General features: G+C 41.4%; 1 protein-coding gene across 2 annotated transcripts in view; it reads left to right on the plus strand.

Annotated features, from left to right (window-relative positions):
• plpp3 (phospholipid phosphatase 3) overlaps positions 1–18,550 on the plus strand; it is a 28,196-nt gene extending 9,646 nt beyond the window's left edge. The window contains exons 2-7 of one of the 2 annotated variants that reach the window (XM_005923257.3): positions 3,235–3,392; positions 6,336–6,428; positions 7,043–7,230; positions 7,329–7,386; positions 10,871–11,047; positions 16,463–18,550. In XM_005923257.3, coding sequence (XP_005923319.1) covers positions 3,235–3,392; positions 6,336–6,428; positions 7,043–7,230; positions 7,329–7,386; positions 10,871–11,047; positions 16,463–16,591 — 803 coding nt within the window. In that variant the 3' untranslated portion in view covers positions 16,592–18,550. Of the gene's footprint in view, positions 1–2,698; positions 2,854–3,234; positions 3,393–6,335; positions 6,429–7,042; positions 7,231–7,328; positions 7,387–10,870; positions 11,048–16,462 lie in introns of both variants that reach the window. The other variant, XM_005923258.3, reaches the window with a different exon arrangement.
• The last annotated feature ends 2,499 nt before the right edge of the window (positions 18,551–21,049 follow it).

Below are 21,049 nucleotides of genomic sequence, written 5' to 3' on the forward strand. Positions count from 1 at the left end.
CCCTCCCTGTCTTTCGCTAGCTCGCCATTGAGGAAATTTTTAGACCCCAATTATTCTTTACATGCCAGTTTGTGTGCTAAAAACAGCTCCTTGGCTTAAGCACACACACAACTTCTTCAAATGAATGTTTCCTCTGTTTCCGTAGTTGAAGTATGAACTGCATCGTCGCGTAAAAGCGACCTCTTGACAGTACTTGTAAAGCAGTTGTTTTTTTTTAATTCAGTGATGCACCACAGGTCTTTGCTAAAGCCCATCCCACTTCTTTCTGTTTCCTTCCCTTCTGTCTTGGTTTTTCCCTCCTCTGACACTCCTCCGCCACTTTTCCTCTCTCTGTAGGTCAGCAGGTCTCCCGAAGGTCATTTGCTCTTGGGGAAAAGGGGTCATATATCTTCACGCCACTGTTTGTAGAGGAGGTTCAGATGTGACATAGGGTTAACACTGGTGCGCCTTTGAATTTGTGCTGAGAGTTTCATGGACTGACTGTGGTATGAGGAGAATGCCAACATACAGGGTGCTTTAAGGGCGACAGCATGGAGGGGTGGGTGGGCAGCGCAAAAGAGCCTGGCATCTCAAGGCTGTGCAGCGGGCAGACAGAGAGGCTTTCATGACTTCTCAATAGGTAGTGTCGAGGTGTTCAATTGCTCAATCTCGCTTTACTTTTTCAGTCATTCAGCTGGTCAACTCCCGAGTTTCCCATGGTATTCTCCCATCGGTTTAGCCTTTAAGCACTGGTTAGCTTGTGTGTTTTTGTCTGAGTGTGTCTGTTAAGCCCATGAACTTCTTTCATGCCTCCTCATTAGCATGTGAATCCTCCCTCCACAAGCAGGCCAGCATGGAAGGATGGAGAAAGACAGGAAAGAAGGGGGGAGAAAAACGCAAAACCCCAGGAAAAACAGGGAATGCTGTGAGAGAAACCAGAAACTGATTTTTGGAAATGTTTTATTTTCCAGGCTGACTGTTTACCCAACACACCCCAGTTTATGCCTAGAGTTAACATGTGACGGTTCTCACTTTGTTTAAAGTATCTGTAGCCAAGTTCCCAGGCAGATTATGCTGAAAGTCTTGTATGAACAGAAACACGCTGGAATCTCCTCATCTTAAGTTGTGTTGATCGTCCCGCCCTGCCTTGCCCGGGCAATTCTGTGCTCACCCACATCTCCTTCTTCCTGTTGTATGCACAACATGGTTCTCAGACACCACTGTAGCCTGGGCTAGCCTTGTGTGGGCCCACCAGTGCCCTGATGAATTCTGCATGCTGTTTGTGCAGGTGTCTGCTTCAGTGACCATTACATCTGCTGACCTATGTTGACCAGTGGAAAGAGAGTCAATGAGAAAAAGAGCTTAATTCACACTAAAATCAGCTATAATAATACAAAAACGCTTTAAACTCTGCTGGCAAAATTTGTCTTCAGAGGAAGCAAAACAGCATAAAATCAAGAAAAAATGTTTTTTTCTTGACTGTAGCTATATTACATGGCTTAAACATATACACATTGATCTGGCGAGCACCTGAGACAACACTGTCTTCTTTTAGTTTCATTATGCAAGTCTGAAAGCTGAGTGTGCTTCTCTCGGAGGCATGCACAAGAATGTGTGTTTTGAGGTTTGCGTGAAGTTCATCTGAGTGCTGTGCTCCTCAGTACAGACCGGTAACATGATCTTCATCACCCATCACTGGCGAGAAGACAGCTGTGGCTCTCAGCAGCATTCATGAGTAGACCTGGATCTTAAACCAAAACATCAAAGGAAACCATGATGTGAGCTAACCACATGAACCACATGTGGGACTACTTTCTGAGCAGTCTGACATTGAATGTATATGTTGGTGTGTCTGGATGTGGGTCTTCAGGACACCTTCTTGTCTTGACTTCTCTCTATTTATGAGCAACTGTGAACACATAGCTCACATTTTGCATGAGAACATGTTCTTATGCAAAAAATGTTCCAGATTTGGGTGGGCTTTCTTTTGTTTTTCTTGGTATTCACACATTTTTAAATCCCTCAAAGAAGAATTTGAAAGTCCCAGCCAGCGTTTACACGCCTATATTTGTATTGCTTTGATTTGGAGATGTGTATTTCTTTTCCCCCTTGTCAGGAGTATATTAGTCCATGTGTGTGAGACTGGTTAGGAAAGCAGACATCAAAATGAATTTTTACTAATGGCTAATCACAGCCCTGCATTGTTATTAGTTGTGAAATTCTTTAGATTGTTATGGAGTGTTAAAGGAGTAGTACAAGAGGGATGTCCCAGAAATGTGTCTTTTTCTTTACTAGATATTTTGAAACTCTTTTCCCTAAAACTATGCAAACTTTATTGACAATATCCCCCTGTTGATTGGTTTCTTTCTTCTTTAATAATGAACCAATAGCCTTGAGTGTGAGTGTGTGTTTGCTCTGTGAGGAATGAGTGAAGCTACAGGATAAAGCTCAGTTCTCAATGGCCTGTTGTCGCACTGTCAACTAGAGCAGCAGGAGACAGTTTGTCGAGTAAACAGACTGTTTACTGTGAGCACACACACCTGTGAAAGGTTTTTGTCTTCTAATTTGTTTTCTAATGATACTTTCTCTTCAGCTTACAGGTGAGTAAACTGAGCTATGTGGCAGTATGATTCCCCGTATTAGATGTGACTGTGAGTCGGCTCATGTATTTGCATAGGTTCATGCAGCTATCCATGTGTTTGTGTATGTCTGTGTGTAGCTATGCTGCCAGCCATGGTACTCCATCGTACCGCTATTCGTCCTTACCACAGGGGGTTTTACTGCAGCGACTCCAGCCTGTACTACCCCTACAAGAGAAGCACCGTACCTTCCTCAGTCCTCATTTCTGTTGGCTTGACACTGCCTGCGGTGTCCGTAAGTCCATCCGACATAAAAAGCACTTGGCGATGGGAAACTCTGAAGGCGGAAATAGGAAGGGCTCGAGGTTTATGAAGGTGGCTGTGAAGGAGTGACTCTGCTACATAAGCTCTACCAAAGTTTAGATAGGCTTATATAACTTTTTTCTGAAGCTGCAAGTGCATCTGATTTTGGAAAACAGTCACTCCTTTGCTCTAAGCTGTCCATCTGACTTCCTTAAGCCCCAACCACTTCTGCTATCCCATGATCCCCAGTGCCGGCATGCTCCTTGTGCTCCCGCCGTTCTCTCCTGTTTGTGTCTGTGTAACTGACCTGGTGCTTTTATTATTTCTTTCTTCTCTCCCTCTTCCTGTCCTTCTCTCTTTGTGTCTTTTGTAGCTAGCCTGCCTTTCCTGATCATTGAGACTAGCACCATACAGCCGTACCAGCGCGGGTTTTACTGTTCGGACGAGTCCATCCGGTACCCGCGAAAAGAGGGAGAGACCATTAGTGATGCTGTGCTTTGTGGTGTTGGCATTCTTATTGGCATCTTCTCCGTAAGTCGATCTTTACACCTCCCTTGGTTTAATCCTTGTAAAACTCTTAGATACGTCATAGTAGGGTTACTCAATTGTGACAAAAATCATCATTATGGCTATTTTGGTTAACGTCGAGGTCTAAATTATTTAACTCTGGCTCTGGAAACATCATACATTTATTGACATTCCAAAAAGCAAAAGGTCTTATAGCTCAGTGGATTTTTAATCTATGAACATAGTTTAACTGAACTAAGATCTTCACTAAAGATCTTTGAAAGTAAAGAAAAATCAGATCGTCTGGACCGGATTAGCACCTTGGCCCTGTCACAAGTGGCTCTTCACATAGAGCCATAGGCAGCTATCAGAGACCAACGGAAGCTCCGCGCTGCTTCAGTATTGTAAATAGTAAATAGGCGGTATTCTCTTGTTAAGTCCTAATCGTGCAGATTGTAGCTTCACAATGTCAGCTTGAGAGCTAAGAACATACACCAGATGTCTCAAGGTGTGGATTCCTTCCTATGGAGCAAAGTTGATATCCGGTTAATATCCCCAGTAAGTACAGAGATCGGTGGGGCTGCTTATTTATTGCAACAAATAATACATTTTGGTCAATATTGGAATGAAGATTATATAAAGATGACTCATCAAAATATCTACATCTTTTAACACGGGATCTTCTTGAACTTGGTGGGGAGTGAGTCAGTGTTTTAGGTAGAGCACACAGAAGCTGGATTTAAAGCATAAGACAAAAGAAAACGATCATTAAGAAACCAAAACGCATAGTCCCAAACCTAACATAGAGCCTTCATCAAATTTTTGTTTTTATCATGCAGTGTTATCTAAAATTCTCCAGTTTTTTCCTTTAAATGTGCTTTTTTGTTTCCCCCTCCATTCTATAATGCTTTCTTCTTAATACTTCATTCTTCAGGAGCTTTTTCCAAGCCATTTATAATGGCCTGCATTTTATTACTTTACTAAGTGAGTGAGTCAGTCGGTAGTGAGAGGCCCCCCAAGCGATATTAGGAAGTGTATGTTGGTGTATATGTGTGTTGATGCCTGCATGCCAAATACCAAAGAGATTTTATGAGCTCTTACTCCATTCTCATGGCTGACTCCGTGCCCTCTGTGCCCTGTACATTACTACTGGTAAATATGTCAGCGCTCTGTTCGCTACCACACTGGTAGCCTCGAGCGTCTCACTAGTTAGCAACAGCATGAAATTCCCATGACTGGAACCGTGCTCCAGAAAACGGGAATGGTTCTGGTGTTGTGCCAGCAGATTAGAGGGGGTCAAGTTTAGTGGAAACATGTTATAATGACTTGTGGTGGGGTGCATGACAATTACTGCCACGTGGTCAAGCTAAATGATCTTTACAGCCCCCAGACTCCTATGTGGCACAGCCCCCTCATAAGTTCCCAGACTGAAACATTGCTTCGCTGTCGCCTCTGTGCCATCAACTTAGTGGGCGCCCACGCACGTACACGCTGGACCAGCTCAGCTCTTCTGCTTATTGGATCCAGGACCCTGTTCTTGTGTTAGTTAGCTACCTCACATGTTCACGTGTGGGCAAAGCTGGCGTGTCTTACACAGCTGTATTCCATTAGTGGCGTCTACTGCCATGCCGACACCATTCCTGTAACACACGCGCTGTCTCCCATGCTGGCACAGGCACATGGATACGCATATATGCACATATATACATGCAGTGGTAGCAGATTCCACTTGGGTCTCTTGTTTATCTCTGTTGAAAGGAAAATCCCAATAGCCCTGCTGGTCAGACAGATTCATGTCTGGCAGACTCTGTTTCCACAGTTAGAAGGTATGAGTTACCATGCATAAAGATGATCTAAAAAAAAAAAAGATTAGATTCTCTGGGATACTCAGAGATGCTCTATACAAGCAGATATATAAACTAAGACAGGGGGTAGAAACAAGAGAAGAGATTTGAATGCTGGCAACAAAAATAAACAATTGTGGCCTGTATTAGTCTCCTGTGGTTTTAATCTCCACCTCTGATCTGAGTAATTCAATGACAATAGCACAGACAAACATACAGTACACCACCACGTTTATTTCACCTGGCTGTGAGCTGAGCTGAGCACCTAATACCCAGAATAGATGTGTTTGTCAAGATTAACAGCACACACAAAGAGTACATGTACACAGTAAAAGAAGCTAATAATACGAGGGTACATTGTGTGGAAAGACTGCCATAGGCAGTGTGAATGTGTGCACATTCATCTGTGCACATAGTGCTGTTTACATTCACAATGTCTGCAGGCATAACGATGTGCAGGTAAATACTTTTTAAAGAAATTATTCAGAAGACTAAAGCCTTTTGTGGGAAGAAGAAGGAAAGAGCAACTGGTCTATTAGTCCAGGAACCCAGGTGGTACAGACTTATTGACATCTTTGTGCCTCAAGGCATGACTTCGCGCGCAAGCCCCTTCAGTATAGATGAGGTCTTTTCAATGGGCCTTACCTCTACTCAGCATTTCCTGGTTAGACTACCACAGGACTCACAATTAGCTCACTGGACTAAAGCTCCATAAAAAATTATATAGATACCTGTTTTCCTTTTTCATTGACGTTCACTTTCTTTTTTTATTCTTTACATCCGACGTGGAAGACCGGATCATATCATTGAACCTTTGCTCACATTCACATCATATTCAAACTGCCTGAGGGAAAGGCAGGCCATGCTCATCTTTTATGTTTGTTTATGTGTGACTTTGCACCATCTATTGTCCTGTCTTTCCTGTCTGTTACATCCTTCATAATCTCTCTGTTACTTCAACCTGGAATTGAGTTAGATTTCCTGCATGATAACTCAAAAGTTACAATTTTATTGCATGGTTTCATGTGTCTGAAACTAATGTAGTGCTGTTTGATTCGGCAACGTCTTAAAAAAAATTGTAATGAGTGTTGTGTGCTGTATCTGAAAAAAATGTTCCTTTTAGATTGTGATTGGAGAATGCTACAGGATTCACCAGCTGCACCAAGGAACCAAGTCATTTGTGGGGAATCCCTACGTTGCAGCTCTCTACAAGCAGGTCAGCTCTGCATCTGACTGGCATCATACGTGTTCTAATAATTTCTTACATAGTAAAGCATTTTTTTAAACATCTCAATTTTATTGCCAAACCTAACATTGTATGTATGTAATTTTTATGCAAGGCACATAGTCGACTGTAAATTCTAATAACAGCTATTGAATGTTTTGAAGGAACTAAAACATTATCTCAAAAGTGGGATAGGAAACATGTTTTTTGCATCAACACAAAAAAATATTATAAACCTTCAGTGCAATATAACTGAAGTGATATGAGACCTTTCTGTGGTCTCTGGACCAGCCTCTTGAGGAAGTCAAAAACAGTACTGAGTGTAGTGAATTACTCAGAAGACATAATTAGTAACAGCTGTTAAAATCTGTTAGCGACACAACGTTTACATCAGCCACAAAAGTTTTGGTCTTAGAATAGCATGCTACATTTTAAAAACTCATATCCTGTGTACGATAAATCTGCCACCATTATCGTTTTAGGTACTTGTGCTGTGTAAGTCTAGAAGTCTTAAAACCATAGCAACAGTAATGGAGACAGTTCTTATCTAACAATCAGTTACAGTCATCTGCTTTATCTAATCACTGTTGTGTGTCATCTTGCAGATAGGTGTGTTTCTCTTTGGCTGCGCCATCAGCCAGTCATTCACAGACATTGCCAAGGTGTCTGTAGGTCGGATGAGACCTCACTTCTTAGATGTTTGCAAACCAAATTTCTCCACTATTAACTGTTCATTGGGGTACATCACCAACTATACCTGCACTGGGGAAGAGAGTGAAGTACAGGAAGCTAGGTTTGTGTAAACAACGATGCACACACAGTATGAACAGAATATAATATGTTTATTAATGTACTCCTTCCGAGTTTAAAAGTTACGGTTTCTCTCCACAGGAAATCCTTCTTCTCAGGACATGCCTCGTTTTCGTTATTCACCATGCTCTACCTGTGTGTAAGTAACCATCAAGCTCTGATATTCTAACATTCATGCAGGCACACATATGCTGACAATCAGAGAAACAATGATTTGCACATAGATGGAGTTATGGAAACAAGGCTGGGCTCTGATTAGGGGATTTACTGCTTAAAGAAAGAGAAAAACATTGTTCTTATCCACTGCTCCACCTCCTCTTCTTCATCTCCTCACTCATTTTTATACTCTTTTTTTAATTCCTTGGGGAGAAGGATGGATGCACTCCACCTGTTTTCTTCAAAACAGTTGCATGCATACTTCCTGTTCTCACTCATCCCTTTCCACATCTTTCTCTCAGTCCACCTGTTGTGGGTGTCTGGTAGGGTTTAGCACCCCAGAGGCATTTCAAGCTACACACACACACAAACACACATCCCAATCATCTCCCCTTCTTCCTTTGTTTACAGACCACAAATTTTAATCTCCCTTGTATGCTACAGGGATTTAAGAATAGAGTCAGTGTTTTGGATTTGGCTGGCCTGGTTACCAGGTGGTCTTGGTTCTCAGAGTGAAGACACTTGAATATCCCATGTATTATAGTGGATTGCAGTGCAGTGCAGTGAGAGGTTGCTGTGGGTATTTCCCAGCCTCTGGGTGAACCTACAGCTGCACTCTGGTCAGACGAAGGAAAAGAACTGCATAAAACGCAGGGGGAAAGTAGCAAGGGAATGGAGATGTGCTGCATCCAGACCACACAGTGACACACTAGTCAAAGACCAATGTTCCAGCTGTGGTAAACTCAGGACTGCCAGCATCAGTCCAAATATGAGTGGAGTTGAAAAGAGGCAGAACAGCTTGTAGTTGATGTTTTTGAATACAAAACCGTCCTGAAACAAAGACCACAAAGTAGGCCCACGCAGTGGTAAAAAGAAAAACACTGCTTTTCCACTCAAAGAAGTCCCCTCTTGAAGTCTGCCTAAATATGCATTCTTGTAGACGTCACTAACAGCCAAACTCTAAATTAAAACCAAAGGAATATGAAGAATATAGAAGTTTGACAGTTGAGGACACGTGGTAGCTAATAAGAATTAATGTCAGGGATTAATACTCAATACTTAAAACAATTAAATGAATAGACTATAAATAGAAGATCGAACAGCTTCATATGCAAATGTTGCTTTTTGCACAAACGTTCTAGTGAAAATAGGTTATCAAGGCTGCCTTTTTCCTCATCAAAGCCTCTAGTGGCATACATATTCCTTTTCTTTGGTGCTTTCGCTCACTCATCGCTTTCCACTTTGAAAGTGTCATTTCCACATTGGGGCTGCCACCTCGTCCTCTTTCTCACAACCTCAATTCATCTGCTAATTGGCATTTAGTGAAGTTGAAGCACTTAATTTCCTGACAAGCATGCCTCAGTGCTGCATCTCTGACTGATGTGGTTTGAGCTGTGCCTTAACAGCATCATAGGCTTCAGAGACAGCACACCCATAACTGGCGCAGACCACATGGCATGCTGTTCAGCAACACCACAGCCACAGAAAACAAGCATATGCGTGCATTTGTGTGTGCCACTGAACTATCTTTTGTTTTGGCTAATGCACACTCAACATCTGCGTATTCTCAGAATGAGAAAACAAAGTATTTGCGTGAGTTAGTTGTGACTATACGATATCTCACTGTTTCTGGGCCAGAATGCATGTTGGTGGTTAAATAAAAGACAATATTTGTATTCAAGTTAAAAATGGCTCTAACCATAGCTATGTTAATGTGCCACAACATGGTGTGAACCAAAAGAAAAGAGGAGAATGGGGCACGCATGTAAAGCGAGACCTTGCTTTCTAATTCTTTCTCACTTTGTTGTGTTTGTTCATGTTTTTTTTTAATTTAACATTCACTCTGAATTGGTGCAAGAGGGACAAGGCGAGAAGATCTTACAGGATTCCTTTAGAAACCACCAGACTTTGTGTCGCTTTTGGCTCCATCTGTCATGGGAATTTATTCCTTTTGTTGTGTTTTGTTGGTATTTTCCTCATATCTAACTAGTCAAGACAAATTCTGGGAACAAGACTCGGTTAAAAAGGCAGAGGTCATGTTGGATTTAAAGAGGAGACACTGAACTTTATTTTAGATGATCATGAATGCTCTCACATGCTTTGTGTGACTTAGTGTGTTGAACCAGGCTTGGACTGGCTTATTTGGGTTACCTCAGTGTGTTCGAATTAGATATGGGCACACTGACTGGTAGGTTGTAATATCTCATGTTTTGACTAAGTTCAAGTTTTCATTATTGTTCCCACATCCTTCATTAAAACTTTGTTAAACTGAAAAGGTTCACAGGCTGTGCAAAGTTGTTTTTTTTTTAGCTAGGTTTCATTCATAGGTGCATTACGTCAGTCAAAAGCTCTTATCAGTAGTTCTAACTCACTACCTGACAACCATTGTATAGGAAGCCTGAAGTCTAAACATCCCTGCCAGCGAGGAGGAGAACAAGAACAGAAGGGATGGGAGGGATCGTTTCCTCAGCTATCGTAAGGATAAGAACAATGATAGGGTGTCGTAGAGGAAATGTGAGAGAGCTTTATGTCCACACCTACCAGGGCTAGTGGTTGGGGGTTGCAGGCCGGCACTGTCTGCAGGAATTGTTAGACTGACTGATTATAGGACACAAGTATGGAGGTCTAGGCTGGGTAGACCTTGGCTGAGACTCGCCCTCCCAGGCCCTCTGTCTCTGGTTGTGAGAGACAGGAAGTCAGGGGTATGAGTGGTGGAGAAACACAGGATGTCTGAGGAACCTGGGCTGACCTCACCGCTGTGCATGTTAAGTGGATAAAAAAAGAGCAAGAGCGTGTATGACTTTGCTCTTGTGCAAGTGACTGAAAGTGGCCTTGGATTTAGTTTTTCCTGTTTTGGTTCTCCCCTGTCTTCATCATGACCCAGAAAATGGGCTGCAGGCGGAGTGTAAGGGGGTGCATCCGTTTTGTCTTCTGTTTGCACTATAAGAGGGTAAAGAGTTCATCCCAAGTGTTGAAGCATGCATGGCATGGTATGTATATATATATGCGTGTGTGTGTGTGTGTGTGTGTGTGTGTGTATTTGTGTGTGTGTGTGTTCAGTGGCATACTGTGGTTGTATTGTTTTTACAGCTGGGATCTTGAACCATGAATCAGTCATGTCCGGGTCTCATGCAGTCAAGTGTGTGTGTTTCAGAAGACAGTATGAATTTCTCTACGGATCTGGCAAGCGCCTGCCCACTTTGAGTCAGTCTAGACCTCTCAGACAGTAATAATATACACACACAGACACCACAGGTGCAGGGTTATAAAGGCAGCGTTTAGTGTCTTTTATGAAAACTAGTCAGGTGTGTGTGAGGGTTTATTACTGCCTTCTGATAATTTAGGTTATATGTTTTACACCAAATACACAGAACATTTTCTGTTTGTCGAAGGGAATTTATGTCAGAGCATGTGCACAGTTTTGCATATTAAATTTGGTTCTTCTCTTCTCTCCTCCTTGCTTTCAGTTCTACATACAGTCCAGGTTTACATGGCGTGGCGCTCGTCTCCTCCGCCCATTGCTCCAGTTCACTTTGCTGATGATGGCTTTCTACACTGGCCTATCACGCGTGTCCGACCACAAGCACCACCCGACCGATGTCCTGGCAGGATTTGTGCAGGGAGCCCTGGTGGCCTACTGCATAGTGAGTTCACACAACACCACACAATACATTCAAACGATTTGAGACATACGAGAAATGCAACATAATTAGAAATAGGGAGAGTGTCTGACATTTACACCTTTTCTATAACTGATCATTGTGGATCCTACAACCAAAGCAGTCTTCAAATAAAGTTTGCCTCAACTTATCTTCCTTATTCCACTTTTTCTTCTCTCTGCTTTTGGTAAAAGGAGAAACGGAGCAGGCAATGAAGTGAGGACAATCTGATTCCCTTTAATGAATAACACATTGCTTGGAGCCAAGCCCTAGTTAAGAAGTGTGTTCGTGAGTGTGTGTGTTGGAGTGAATCTTTGCCTCTTGGTGGGATTCCATACTCTACAGCCATTCTTGCTACTTTAGTGACATATTGTCACAGGAGTTGCCAGATGATTTTCATAACCCTCGTCATTACACTAAGCTAGATGGAGCCAAGGAAAATGGAATTTGGGTCAAGAAGAAAAAAAAAAAGGGGGGGGGGGCGTGTAAAAAGAAAAAGAGCGAGAAAGGAGGGGAGAGAGGATTAGCCTTTGAAACAGGAATGAGGCTGTTAATTATTTGGGTTTTTTATTTGGTGGCTCTGGTTCTATCAGCACAGCAGGACTCAGCTAAACTCTGCTGCCTGTGGCAAAAATACGGACGTGAACACACACGCGCACGCACACACTTACCTTTCGACAGGATCCAAATCATCAAAGTGGAAAGTTAGATTCATAAAATTGAGCAAGACCTCAGTAGTGGCGCCTAGCAGACCTTGGCAGAGCTAAAATGTACAAAGACACTCACACAAACACACACAGAGAATAACACACAGTCCTTCAATACCTGGATTAGAATTCATGAGCAGAAACCAACAAGTAAAACAATAACTGTAATGGCCTGGCGAAACCAGTTCTCCTCCAGCTGGGAGCAGCCTTCTGACGACATCAGCCTTGACAAGTAAAGAAATTATGTTTTTTAGAAATATACGCATTGAACTCTGAATTGGCAAATTTGGGGGAGGAGTGAAGGGAGGAAAGTGACTAGAGAAGAGCCTTGTCTGACATCTTGGCTTGGGATGAGCATGGGTTTAATCCAACTCAACTATCCCACAAACCTTCTGCTTTTGCATGAAGAGAGACAGCTTAATCCAGACGTAGAGACACATTATTCATGTCCATATACTTACAACACATATAATGTACACACACACACACATGCACACACAGTCAAACCCCTGCCGATTAAGGCAGTGAGGTTACTTTTACAATCCGTGACGCCTCTTCTGATTTGCCAGGTTTTAGTAGAAACACACATCTGTGAGTACTTTACTTCAGCGCTTTCTGCCTCTCAGTAAGCAGTGGAGCAGAAAGCGCCTGATAGGAGATGAGTGGAGGCAGGACAGAGAAGATGTAAAGCCTGTGTGGCTTTCAGATGCCAGCAGAAGGTTTTAAGATCTTTAGATTCTAAGTTAGAAACTACACAAGTTTAATCATTTTTTGTAAATGTAAAATGAAGAATAATCATGATGAAGAAGGTAAAAGAATATAGGAGTTTCATGGTATGCAGTCCATTAATCCAGTCTGAACCTTTCAACATGAAAATGTGATTTTCCAGTCACTTCATGATACGCAAAGGTCTGACTTGATGAAGTGAAGAAAAAATGAGAAGAATTAGTGGATTTGCTTGCTAGTCTCAAGTGCGCAGTCATGGACGGATGTTCTAAGTTGTACTGTGAAACAGCATCTTCCTTTCCAAATAAATTTAGCTGACTCACTGCAAAGATGTGTGTTGTGCCGGGACGTTATTGTTACGGGCTACAGTTAATTCTTTCATCGCTGTGCACCCCCACTGATTGCCGGTAAATGAACAATTCAAATGTTTATGGACACATTCAGATGTAGTGATGTGTTATACTGTGGCTTTGTAGACTTTACTTTGTGCTTTACTGTAAGTAAAGTGCTGCTTTAAACCCTGTTGTCTGTGCACACAGATAAAGTCTCTGAGTTAAATACACCCATAGTTTTTAAAAATACCACAACAGGAAGTATTACTGTCTCACCTGGTACTTACTATAAGACACAGTGACCCAGTTTTCAATATGAGTTGTAATAAAGGTCATGGCGACTGAATCCAACAAGAACCAGCTGTGATGAGGAAGGAAGAAGGGGGCAGCGTTTATTTGCTTTTCTAAGTTCGTTGTCATTTGCGAAAAGGCGTCAGGTCAGGCATAAAACTCCCCCCGAAAAAACAAACCAAGGCACTCAGAGAGCGAAGCAGTCTTTGTGTGGTCCCGATGAACTCATATAGAAACAGGAAGTAAACAGATATAACCTAAATGTAAATTTGGAATTCTATTTGTGCCACCAGATAGCCTACACTGTAATTTTTATCTGTTCAGGGACATTTACAGTAAGATACGTGCTTGAAGTGTGAGACGATGCCATTGACTGATAACATTCTTAGAATTATGCAGTTGTATAATAGCTGTAGCTGCTCCTCTGAACTCTTCTGGTGTAAATGGAAAATGTGTGGTTATAATATAATTAAAGTTGATTTCATGTGCATGCAAACTAATAAATTTTTTTTTATATATGTCAGGTTCTTCTAAGTAATAGAAGACACTGACTTAGCTAACTTCCTGTGTGACTCTGCTTTAAACTGTGTGTAAAGATATGCGATTAAAAGTACAAAAGTTTTTTTTTTTATGCAGTTGTCACGAAAAAACACCAAACTGCTGTGCATGCACTATACAGCACAATGGGGCTAGATGCTTTGCACGGGTGCATTAGTGTATATTATGCAAAGGAAGTGGTGTGGTCATGATAAGCCTTCCAACAGGGTAGGTCAAGTGTGATTGGTCAAAGCTTGAATCATGTAGCAACAGGGCCTGATGTAGCTGGCCATGAGAAATCCCCATGATAAGTATGGAAAGTTTCCCATATCTCTGAGTCACCTCAGCTGTATGGCCGCATATCCATTAACACTCTATGAGTTATAGCATTTATAATATGGCATTTAAGACACAGTGCCCAAACCAACTGTTGTATACACCAAGGGCCATTTAAAGTCCATGAAAGCACCCATCTGTTATGAAGGTGTCATTCTACATATCGCCCTTCTATCAAATGTCGCTAAGTGTCCTTATAGTCTGGAAATATCAAGCTTAAATAGCGGAGAATGGGACACTTTTTGTTTTATAAATAGATCAGTGACTGCATGTCAAGTATTTTGGGCAGAAAACCCAGATGAACACTAAACTGGCTACTGTTTGTCCCTTGAGACAATTTCCATATGACAGCATCATTTCCAATCCATGTAAAATCCCTGAGGGAAATATTCATTTTATTTCCTTGTACTGCTGGTTCCCAGTAAAGGTTCCCTTTTACATAGTTTAGTGTTGATGGGAGCTTCTCCCCCCTGGACTCCATCGCACAGGCCATTCACTCGGCCCGGACTGGCATCATGGAAGGAAAAGCTGCTGTACCTGCCAATTATGTGTGTGTGCTTTCATGTATTTGTGTGTGTTAGTCCACAGCTGAAGCCAGTTTTGCTCATGACTGACCTCTGCTCCGTGTAAGTGGAAACGGTAATCCACTGATACAGTGGGCTAGAGTTTCCATGGGCCCACTTCCTGTCCACTCTTGCCCCATTTTCCTGTTTGGCATATGATGTCATTGTGATATTATGAAAAGCTTTTTTTCTTATTTTTTTTCTCTTTTCCTTTATTCACCACCAAATTAGGTTTTTTTTTTGTTTTTTTTTAAATCCCTCCTATATTAGAGTGAGCAATACTAAGATCACTTCCTTCAGTCAGATTACTCAGTGTTGCCAGTCTGGGACTGAACATGGTGGAGGAAATGCAGAAGGGAGTTCCTTGTCACTAAAAAGTATCAAGATTACAGATGCTTTTTAACCACAAAGGACATTCCTCATCCAACAAAAAAGAAAAAACCTGGGTTTAGGAGCAGATCATCTTCTAGCCGATGCCCACATTGCATTCTGCAGATACCCCTGACTTCTCATTGGGACATCAAGATATAATGCAAAATTCACTTTAAGATTTCTCAAGAACATCCCGGCCATAAGAAAATACATGTGCATGTTAATATTCTTGTATCGACCATAGATTGTATGTAGTCACTGGTTCGAGAACACCTCTTTTGAAGACTTGATTTCAAGAATGAAAGGAGGTAGTTCTAAGGTGCATACATAGACTGTATGCGTGCACTGCACAGACATAGATACCTGCTAACTCATGCTAAGTTACATGCAAACTAAATACTAGAATTTCAGTCTCCAAAACTGGAGCCTTGAACTCAAATGAAAATAGAAAGCACCAGAATAACAAACACAGTCAAGAGGTTCAGTTTGGAGGCTTGAATTAGCTGTGATAAAGCCTAAAGACAGCTAGGGACCTGGATAGCACCCTACCTGTCACTCAAATGTCTCAGCGCTAGTGGTACACAACTTTAGCACTTAAAATTTTTAAGCTAGTGGGTTATAAAAGCAATTTTTCCTTGTAAAGTTTTGAAAAGCTACAGGTACTTTTTTTGGTAAAAATCTGTCTTTCACCCTGTGGCTGGTTGTTTGACAGTAGCATGGTTGTGTGCGGGGATTGATATGCTTTATTTTTCTACTTGGGATGATGCCACTTGTCACAGAACTAGAACTAGAAGTAACCAGTCCCCACTGAAGCAATTGTTTATGACCAGAATAAACATTTATATTTATATCCAGCTTCCGGTCAGCATGTGATCAGAGTAGATGTAGGAATGAGCTGCTCGCGTGAATTTTAACAGCCTTTTCATTAATTTCACCCCTCCAACTGCCACTTTAAAGTCGCCCATCTCCACATCTCCATGACTTTTCCCCTCTTAGCCTGTTTGTGTCCATGTCTTTAAACCTTCTATCAGGATAATATATTTATGGAGTGTCACAAAAGTGGAATAACTTGCTTTAAGGACCTTTTTATAGTCAGCCAAACTAGAATCATTTGAACAGCTTTGTAATAAATACAGTCTACCAGCATCACACTTTTTCAGATATCTACAAGCCAGACCGTTTATTCATTCCCATATTTCAACCTCAGGTCCTGTACCAGAATCTACACTTTTAGAAACTATTCTACAACTTAATCCAACCAATAGAGGGCTGACTTCTCTGCTGTACAATAAAATGTAAAACTTCACACATAGCTTGGAATCAGACATCCTTGAAATGCCTCTGTAAGACTGACTAAAGCATAGTCAAATCAAATGAGATAAGTTAAACACGGTATATGTAAATTAAAACAGTAACTTGGCTGTCCTTCACTGTGTGCCATTTGCATTAAACCAGCACTGCGAAACTTTTTTTTGCACACAATCCAATCTTTATTTAGTTCTCTTTTCACATCTTATCTCACTTTGTGTCCACCAGGTGTTCTATGTGTCAGACCTGTTCAAGCCAAGGGTGAAGCCGGCCACACCCCCGCCCTCCCCGATTAAGAAGGAGCTGCTCCCTTCATCTGACATCATTGAGAGAAACAACCACCACAACATGGTGTGAGGGAGCCCACATCGTCTTGTGACTGAGGAGCCAATCGCAGCACTGCTCACCTCCCATCGGACAGTAGAATGTAGCGACAAGAGACAATTGCTGCTTGTTGAATGGCATCCTCCGCCCTTTTGCAGTGCCCCAGCTGGAGGCACTTTGTGGACTAGGGTATCAGATTTGAGATTTGCACTTCAGAGTCCACTCTCACTATCCAGACTTATTATTTACTATAACTACTAATCAGCATTTGAGCCCATCCTTTTGAGCACAAAAAAAATAAAATAATTGGAAGCTGAAAGACAAAATTAATTAAGAAGATGATAACTTGACAGACAGAGCTAAGGGTGGAAAAAAAAGGCAAACCCCCTGCCTAGGGAGAGAGGGATTTCCAGTGAAGCTTCCTCCCCAAACTCTCTGTGGCCTTGGAACAGTAAAGGAAAACAACTTCCTTACCTAAGGGAAGGAAATTACTGCAATAATTAGCAGCGTAGAAATGATAACAATATAGAAAAATATAACTTATAGCACTGTTTTAACTCCATTGTCCATTATCACCACTTGCTGCCTGAAATGTCTGTCTGAAAAGATCTTGATCATGCTGACATAATGAGACAGAAATATTGACTCCGAGAAGCAAAACAAACCCAGGTTGGTAGTTTCATACTAGACTTCATATGTGGGGGAAACATAGTTTTCATAATAGAAACTCTGTATCTACAGTCCACTGTATGGATCACACACTGATCTTAGTAGGCCTTTATAACACGCTACAGAGGAGTCCTTTTATTTCAAATCTTAGGCCCTGGAAAGTCAGGCCCTCTGACCTCATTGACCTCTGTCTCCAGATCAGCACATCAAGCTTTTTTTAGTGGATTTCAGAGTGGCCCAAGCCCGGGATGTTGCATTTTTGAGAGTTAGATGAAGTAAAGGGGGTTAAATTCTATGGAAGGATGGGGGCAGACCTCACAGCACCCGCCTGCCTGTACAAAAGGCGTGGCTGTGCCACCACTTCTTGGTGATGGGGCTATTCTCTGTAGCTTCCTAAACCAGAAGGTGATAGGTGGGTGGAATGAAAGGGTGTGGTCTGTTACCATGCACAGAGGGTGATTTACAGCAAAGCTGGCACATTATTTTGGGATGATTTGGGCTCTTTCCGCTGGCAGGGAGGGGCTCTCACCCACTCAATCACTCATTGGCAGTGGATGTCTGTCTCTCAAAGTGTGTGTGCGAGTGTTTGCATGTGCGTGTGCATTCTTATCTTGGTATGCTCGTGCTTGTTGTCAGTGTGATTGCGTGTGTTCGTTTGAATGTGCCCTGTGAAAAGGAGCCCCCTCTTGATAAACTGTGTCAAATGACAAGCGTGAATGTGTTCCACTGTATGTCTGAGAGCAGGTGAGTTATAAAAACTGTGGATCTAATATTTTTATTCTCTGCTAAGAAGCATCTTTAACCTTGTATGTTTATAGCCTGTCCTGTGTAATCACTAACAGTTGTACAGTACAGCATACAGAAGTCCTTTTTATTTACAGCCAACTCAGATATCCTCCAACAACACACTCCGCCATGTTGCACATCTTTCTCATTGTATAGTCCGTCCTATCATTTTACTCTCTCTTTTTTATAAATATATAAATAATGTATAGATCACTAAAATTAACCCTGTAAGATATTGTTTCTTAACATGTTTAGATATATCCACTATACAGACCTGTGTTCTTTACAAAATGCTGCTTAAAAGCATCGATTGACAGATTTTTGTATTTAGATAAATAAACTATTGTAGATTGTAATAGTTACATTTGTAATATGCTAAAAAATACACCCCCTACTTGTATTAAAATTCATAGTATTTTTGTATTGTCTTGTCCTCTTTTGTACAAAATAAATAGCAGTAATGGTGTTTTTTCTGCTATATGTACTTTGCTTTATTACATGTGCTTTTCAATAAAAAAAACAGCTCATATGAACACACTTTTGGGGTTTGGTATGTTTTCCCTGACAGATGGATTTGATGTTTTTTTTTTATTTGAAATTGGCAATTCACAAGGCTTGCCATTTAGGATCTGCCCAGACTGAGTCATCTGGCCATCCTCAAGTTCTTACACCTGCCAATTTCTCCTGCATCCATCATAGGCAACTATGTGAGTCAGCTGTTCCATTATTTCCTGATGTATCCCAGAACTGGACATTCACTAGACTATAAACTAAAATTATGTAAAGATTTGGGTCACCATGTGCATTTCAGAGAGGCCAGCCATGAGAAAAGAAGCTGTTGAAGTGTTAATTTGTCAGTGAAAACACATTTAGAGGAAGACTCGTCTCAGGGGGTAGAACAGATTATCTACTAATCAGAAGATTGGTGGTTCGATCCCTGGCCCTCCACTCCATGTACTTAAGTGTACAAGATGCTGAACCCCAAATTACTTCCAAGACATCTATGGGAGTATGAGGCTTGTAGTAGTGGCTGCTTGGTTACAGTATAAAGGTGTAAGTAAGTACAAGTCAGGAGCAATTCATGTAATATATAATAATAGTGAATGACACTGATAATGAGTAGTTTAACCAAGAATTAGTTTATTGATTTTGATATGAATTGCCTTAAACTGCAGTCCTGCTACATGAATTATAGCTGATCTCAATGCCAGCACACATAAGCTGATACCCATCTGTCCCTATAATTGGAAAATCTGATATTTAATTGCTTGAGTTGCCTCACAATGCTGCGATTGCAGCCATCGCCCAACTCTCTGTGACTTCATAATGTCACTTTTATTTACTGCAAATAGTATTTCACCACCAATTTAGGTATTGCTCATCAATGCTGGTGCACAGTAAGACAGTGACTCACCTTTAAGATTATACTCAGTATCTTCCATTGGCCCACTTTCTTTTGTCAATAACTCTGCATGAATGCAGGCACAACATAAAAATGCACGCTGAGAAAAGGCCGAAGAAGTGCTTGTGAGTTCATGACCTCAGAGGCTGGCGTCATCAAGTGCGTGTGCGTGCCTGTGTTTATTCCAAAGCAAAAAGAGAAAAGAGTAGAGCAGAACAGTGTGTGCTTTTGACACAAGAAATATGTGTTTAATGCAAAGGCTACAGATTTCTTCATGCACAACATGGCCAACAAACAAAACAAGAAAGAAAGAAAGTGCATAACTGGTGCTTAAATGAGACCAAAGTGTTGAAAAGCAATTATTCAGAGCCATCACTTGACTGATGTCATCATTATTGTGGCATGCATTTCCCCCCCTCAGTGTCTTGTAAAGTATTGTCTTACAGCTGGTCTGAGGTCAGTTGTAAAGAATATAGCACCAAATGGATACTGCTGGTGAACAGCTGGTAGACCTGGGGTCAGCCATGCATGGCTGTAATAGCAGAGCGCCTGCTGCTGAGGCAAAGAGGCCCATGTTGTGGTCGTGTTTGGCAGCAGCAGAGCAGAACTGCAGAACTGGCAGAGGGCTGTCACAGGGAGGCCAAGGCATTACACAGATCTGTACCTCTCTCAGTGTGCTGGGTGTGTGTCACCTCACCATGGCAAGCTGTAGTACATCCTTCTTGCTCTGTTTACTTTTACTTATTACTCATGTTTTACTCATGTTTTACATGAATAATAAGTAAGTGCTTTTTACTCTTGTTTTACTTGAGTAAGTAATCACTGATACGCCCACTCTCCTCTAAAACGCGAACAATTCTGTATCACTGTTGGAACGTCAAACCCTTTTGGTAATGTTGACATTGTAACTCTTGTTAAATGGATTACGTCTTCCTCTGTGGGCTGAGAAATATCTCCACCCAATGTCTTATAAAAGCTTTTCACAACCTAATTTGGATAAACTCAATAATGTGTGGTGGCTGTATTAAAAACAAGGCTTTTTCCCCCTCCACCGTTTCCAAAAGGTTTATACTTCAATGATGCACAGATTTCAGCATCGATACAGGGAATTATGAAAAATGATGGAATATGAAACCTGTTTGAGTTATAAAGCTAATTAGACTATATTTGGATACACTTGGATGTGGAGAATAAGAGTTATTTGCTTGCTGGCACTTGCCAGGAGCAAGTTAGCTTTGTTCTGCACTGCTGGACCTTGTTAGAAATTCCAGCGTAATTGAAGTGGAGAACCTTTCCTTTATAACAGATTGGTAACATATGCAAGCACATGCAGTGTACTGAATGACTAAAAGAAGACATCACGCACTGAAAGCAGTTTACTGGTAGGTAAAGTAAGGCACCAATGTGAGAGAAATCATTTTCAATTTATAATTGTGAACCAGAATGTGTAAAAGTGGTTAAAGTGGCTTTCTACTGGTTATCCAAAGCAGGGCTTACTAACAGACTTCTTTTCTTGCAATCAAGTGGTCACAGTCAAAATGCCCTGAGCAAAATGGCCACTGACACACATGATATAAAAAGCATCACATCACAACAAGAGCGCTACTGTAGGTGGCTTTGGTTTGGTTTGAATG

Source organism: Haplochromis burtoni, unplaced genomic scaffold, assembly GCF_018398535.1.
Source record: "Haplochromis burtoni strain Fernald_Lab_line unplaced genomic scaffold, NCSU_Asbu1 Contig_65, whole genome shotgun sequence".
Taxonomy (NCBI): Eukaryota; Metazoa; Chordata; class Actinopteri; order Cichliformes; family Cichlidae; genus Haplochromis; species Haplochromis burtoni.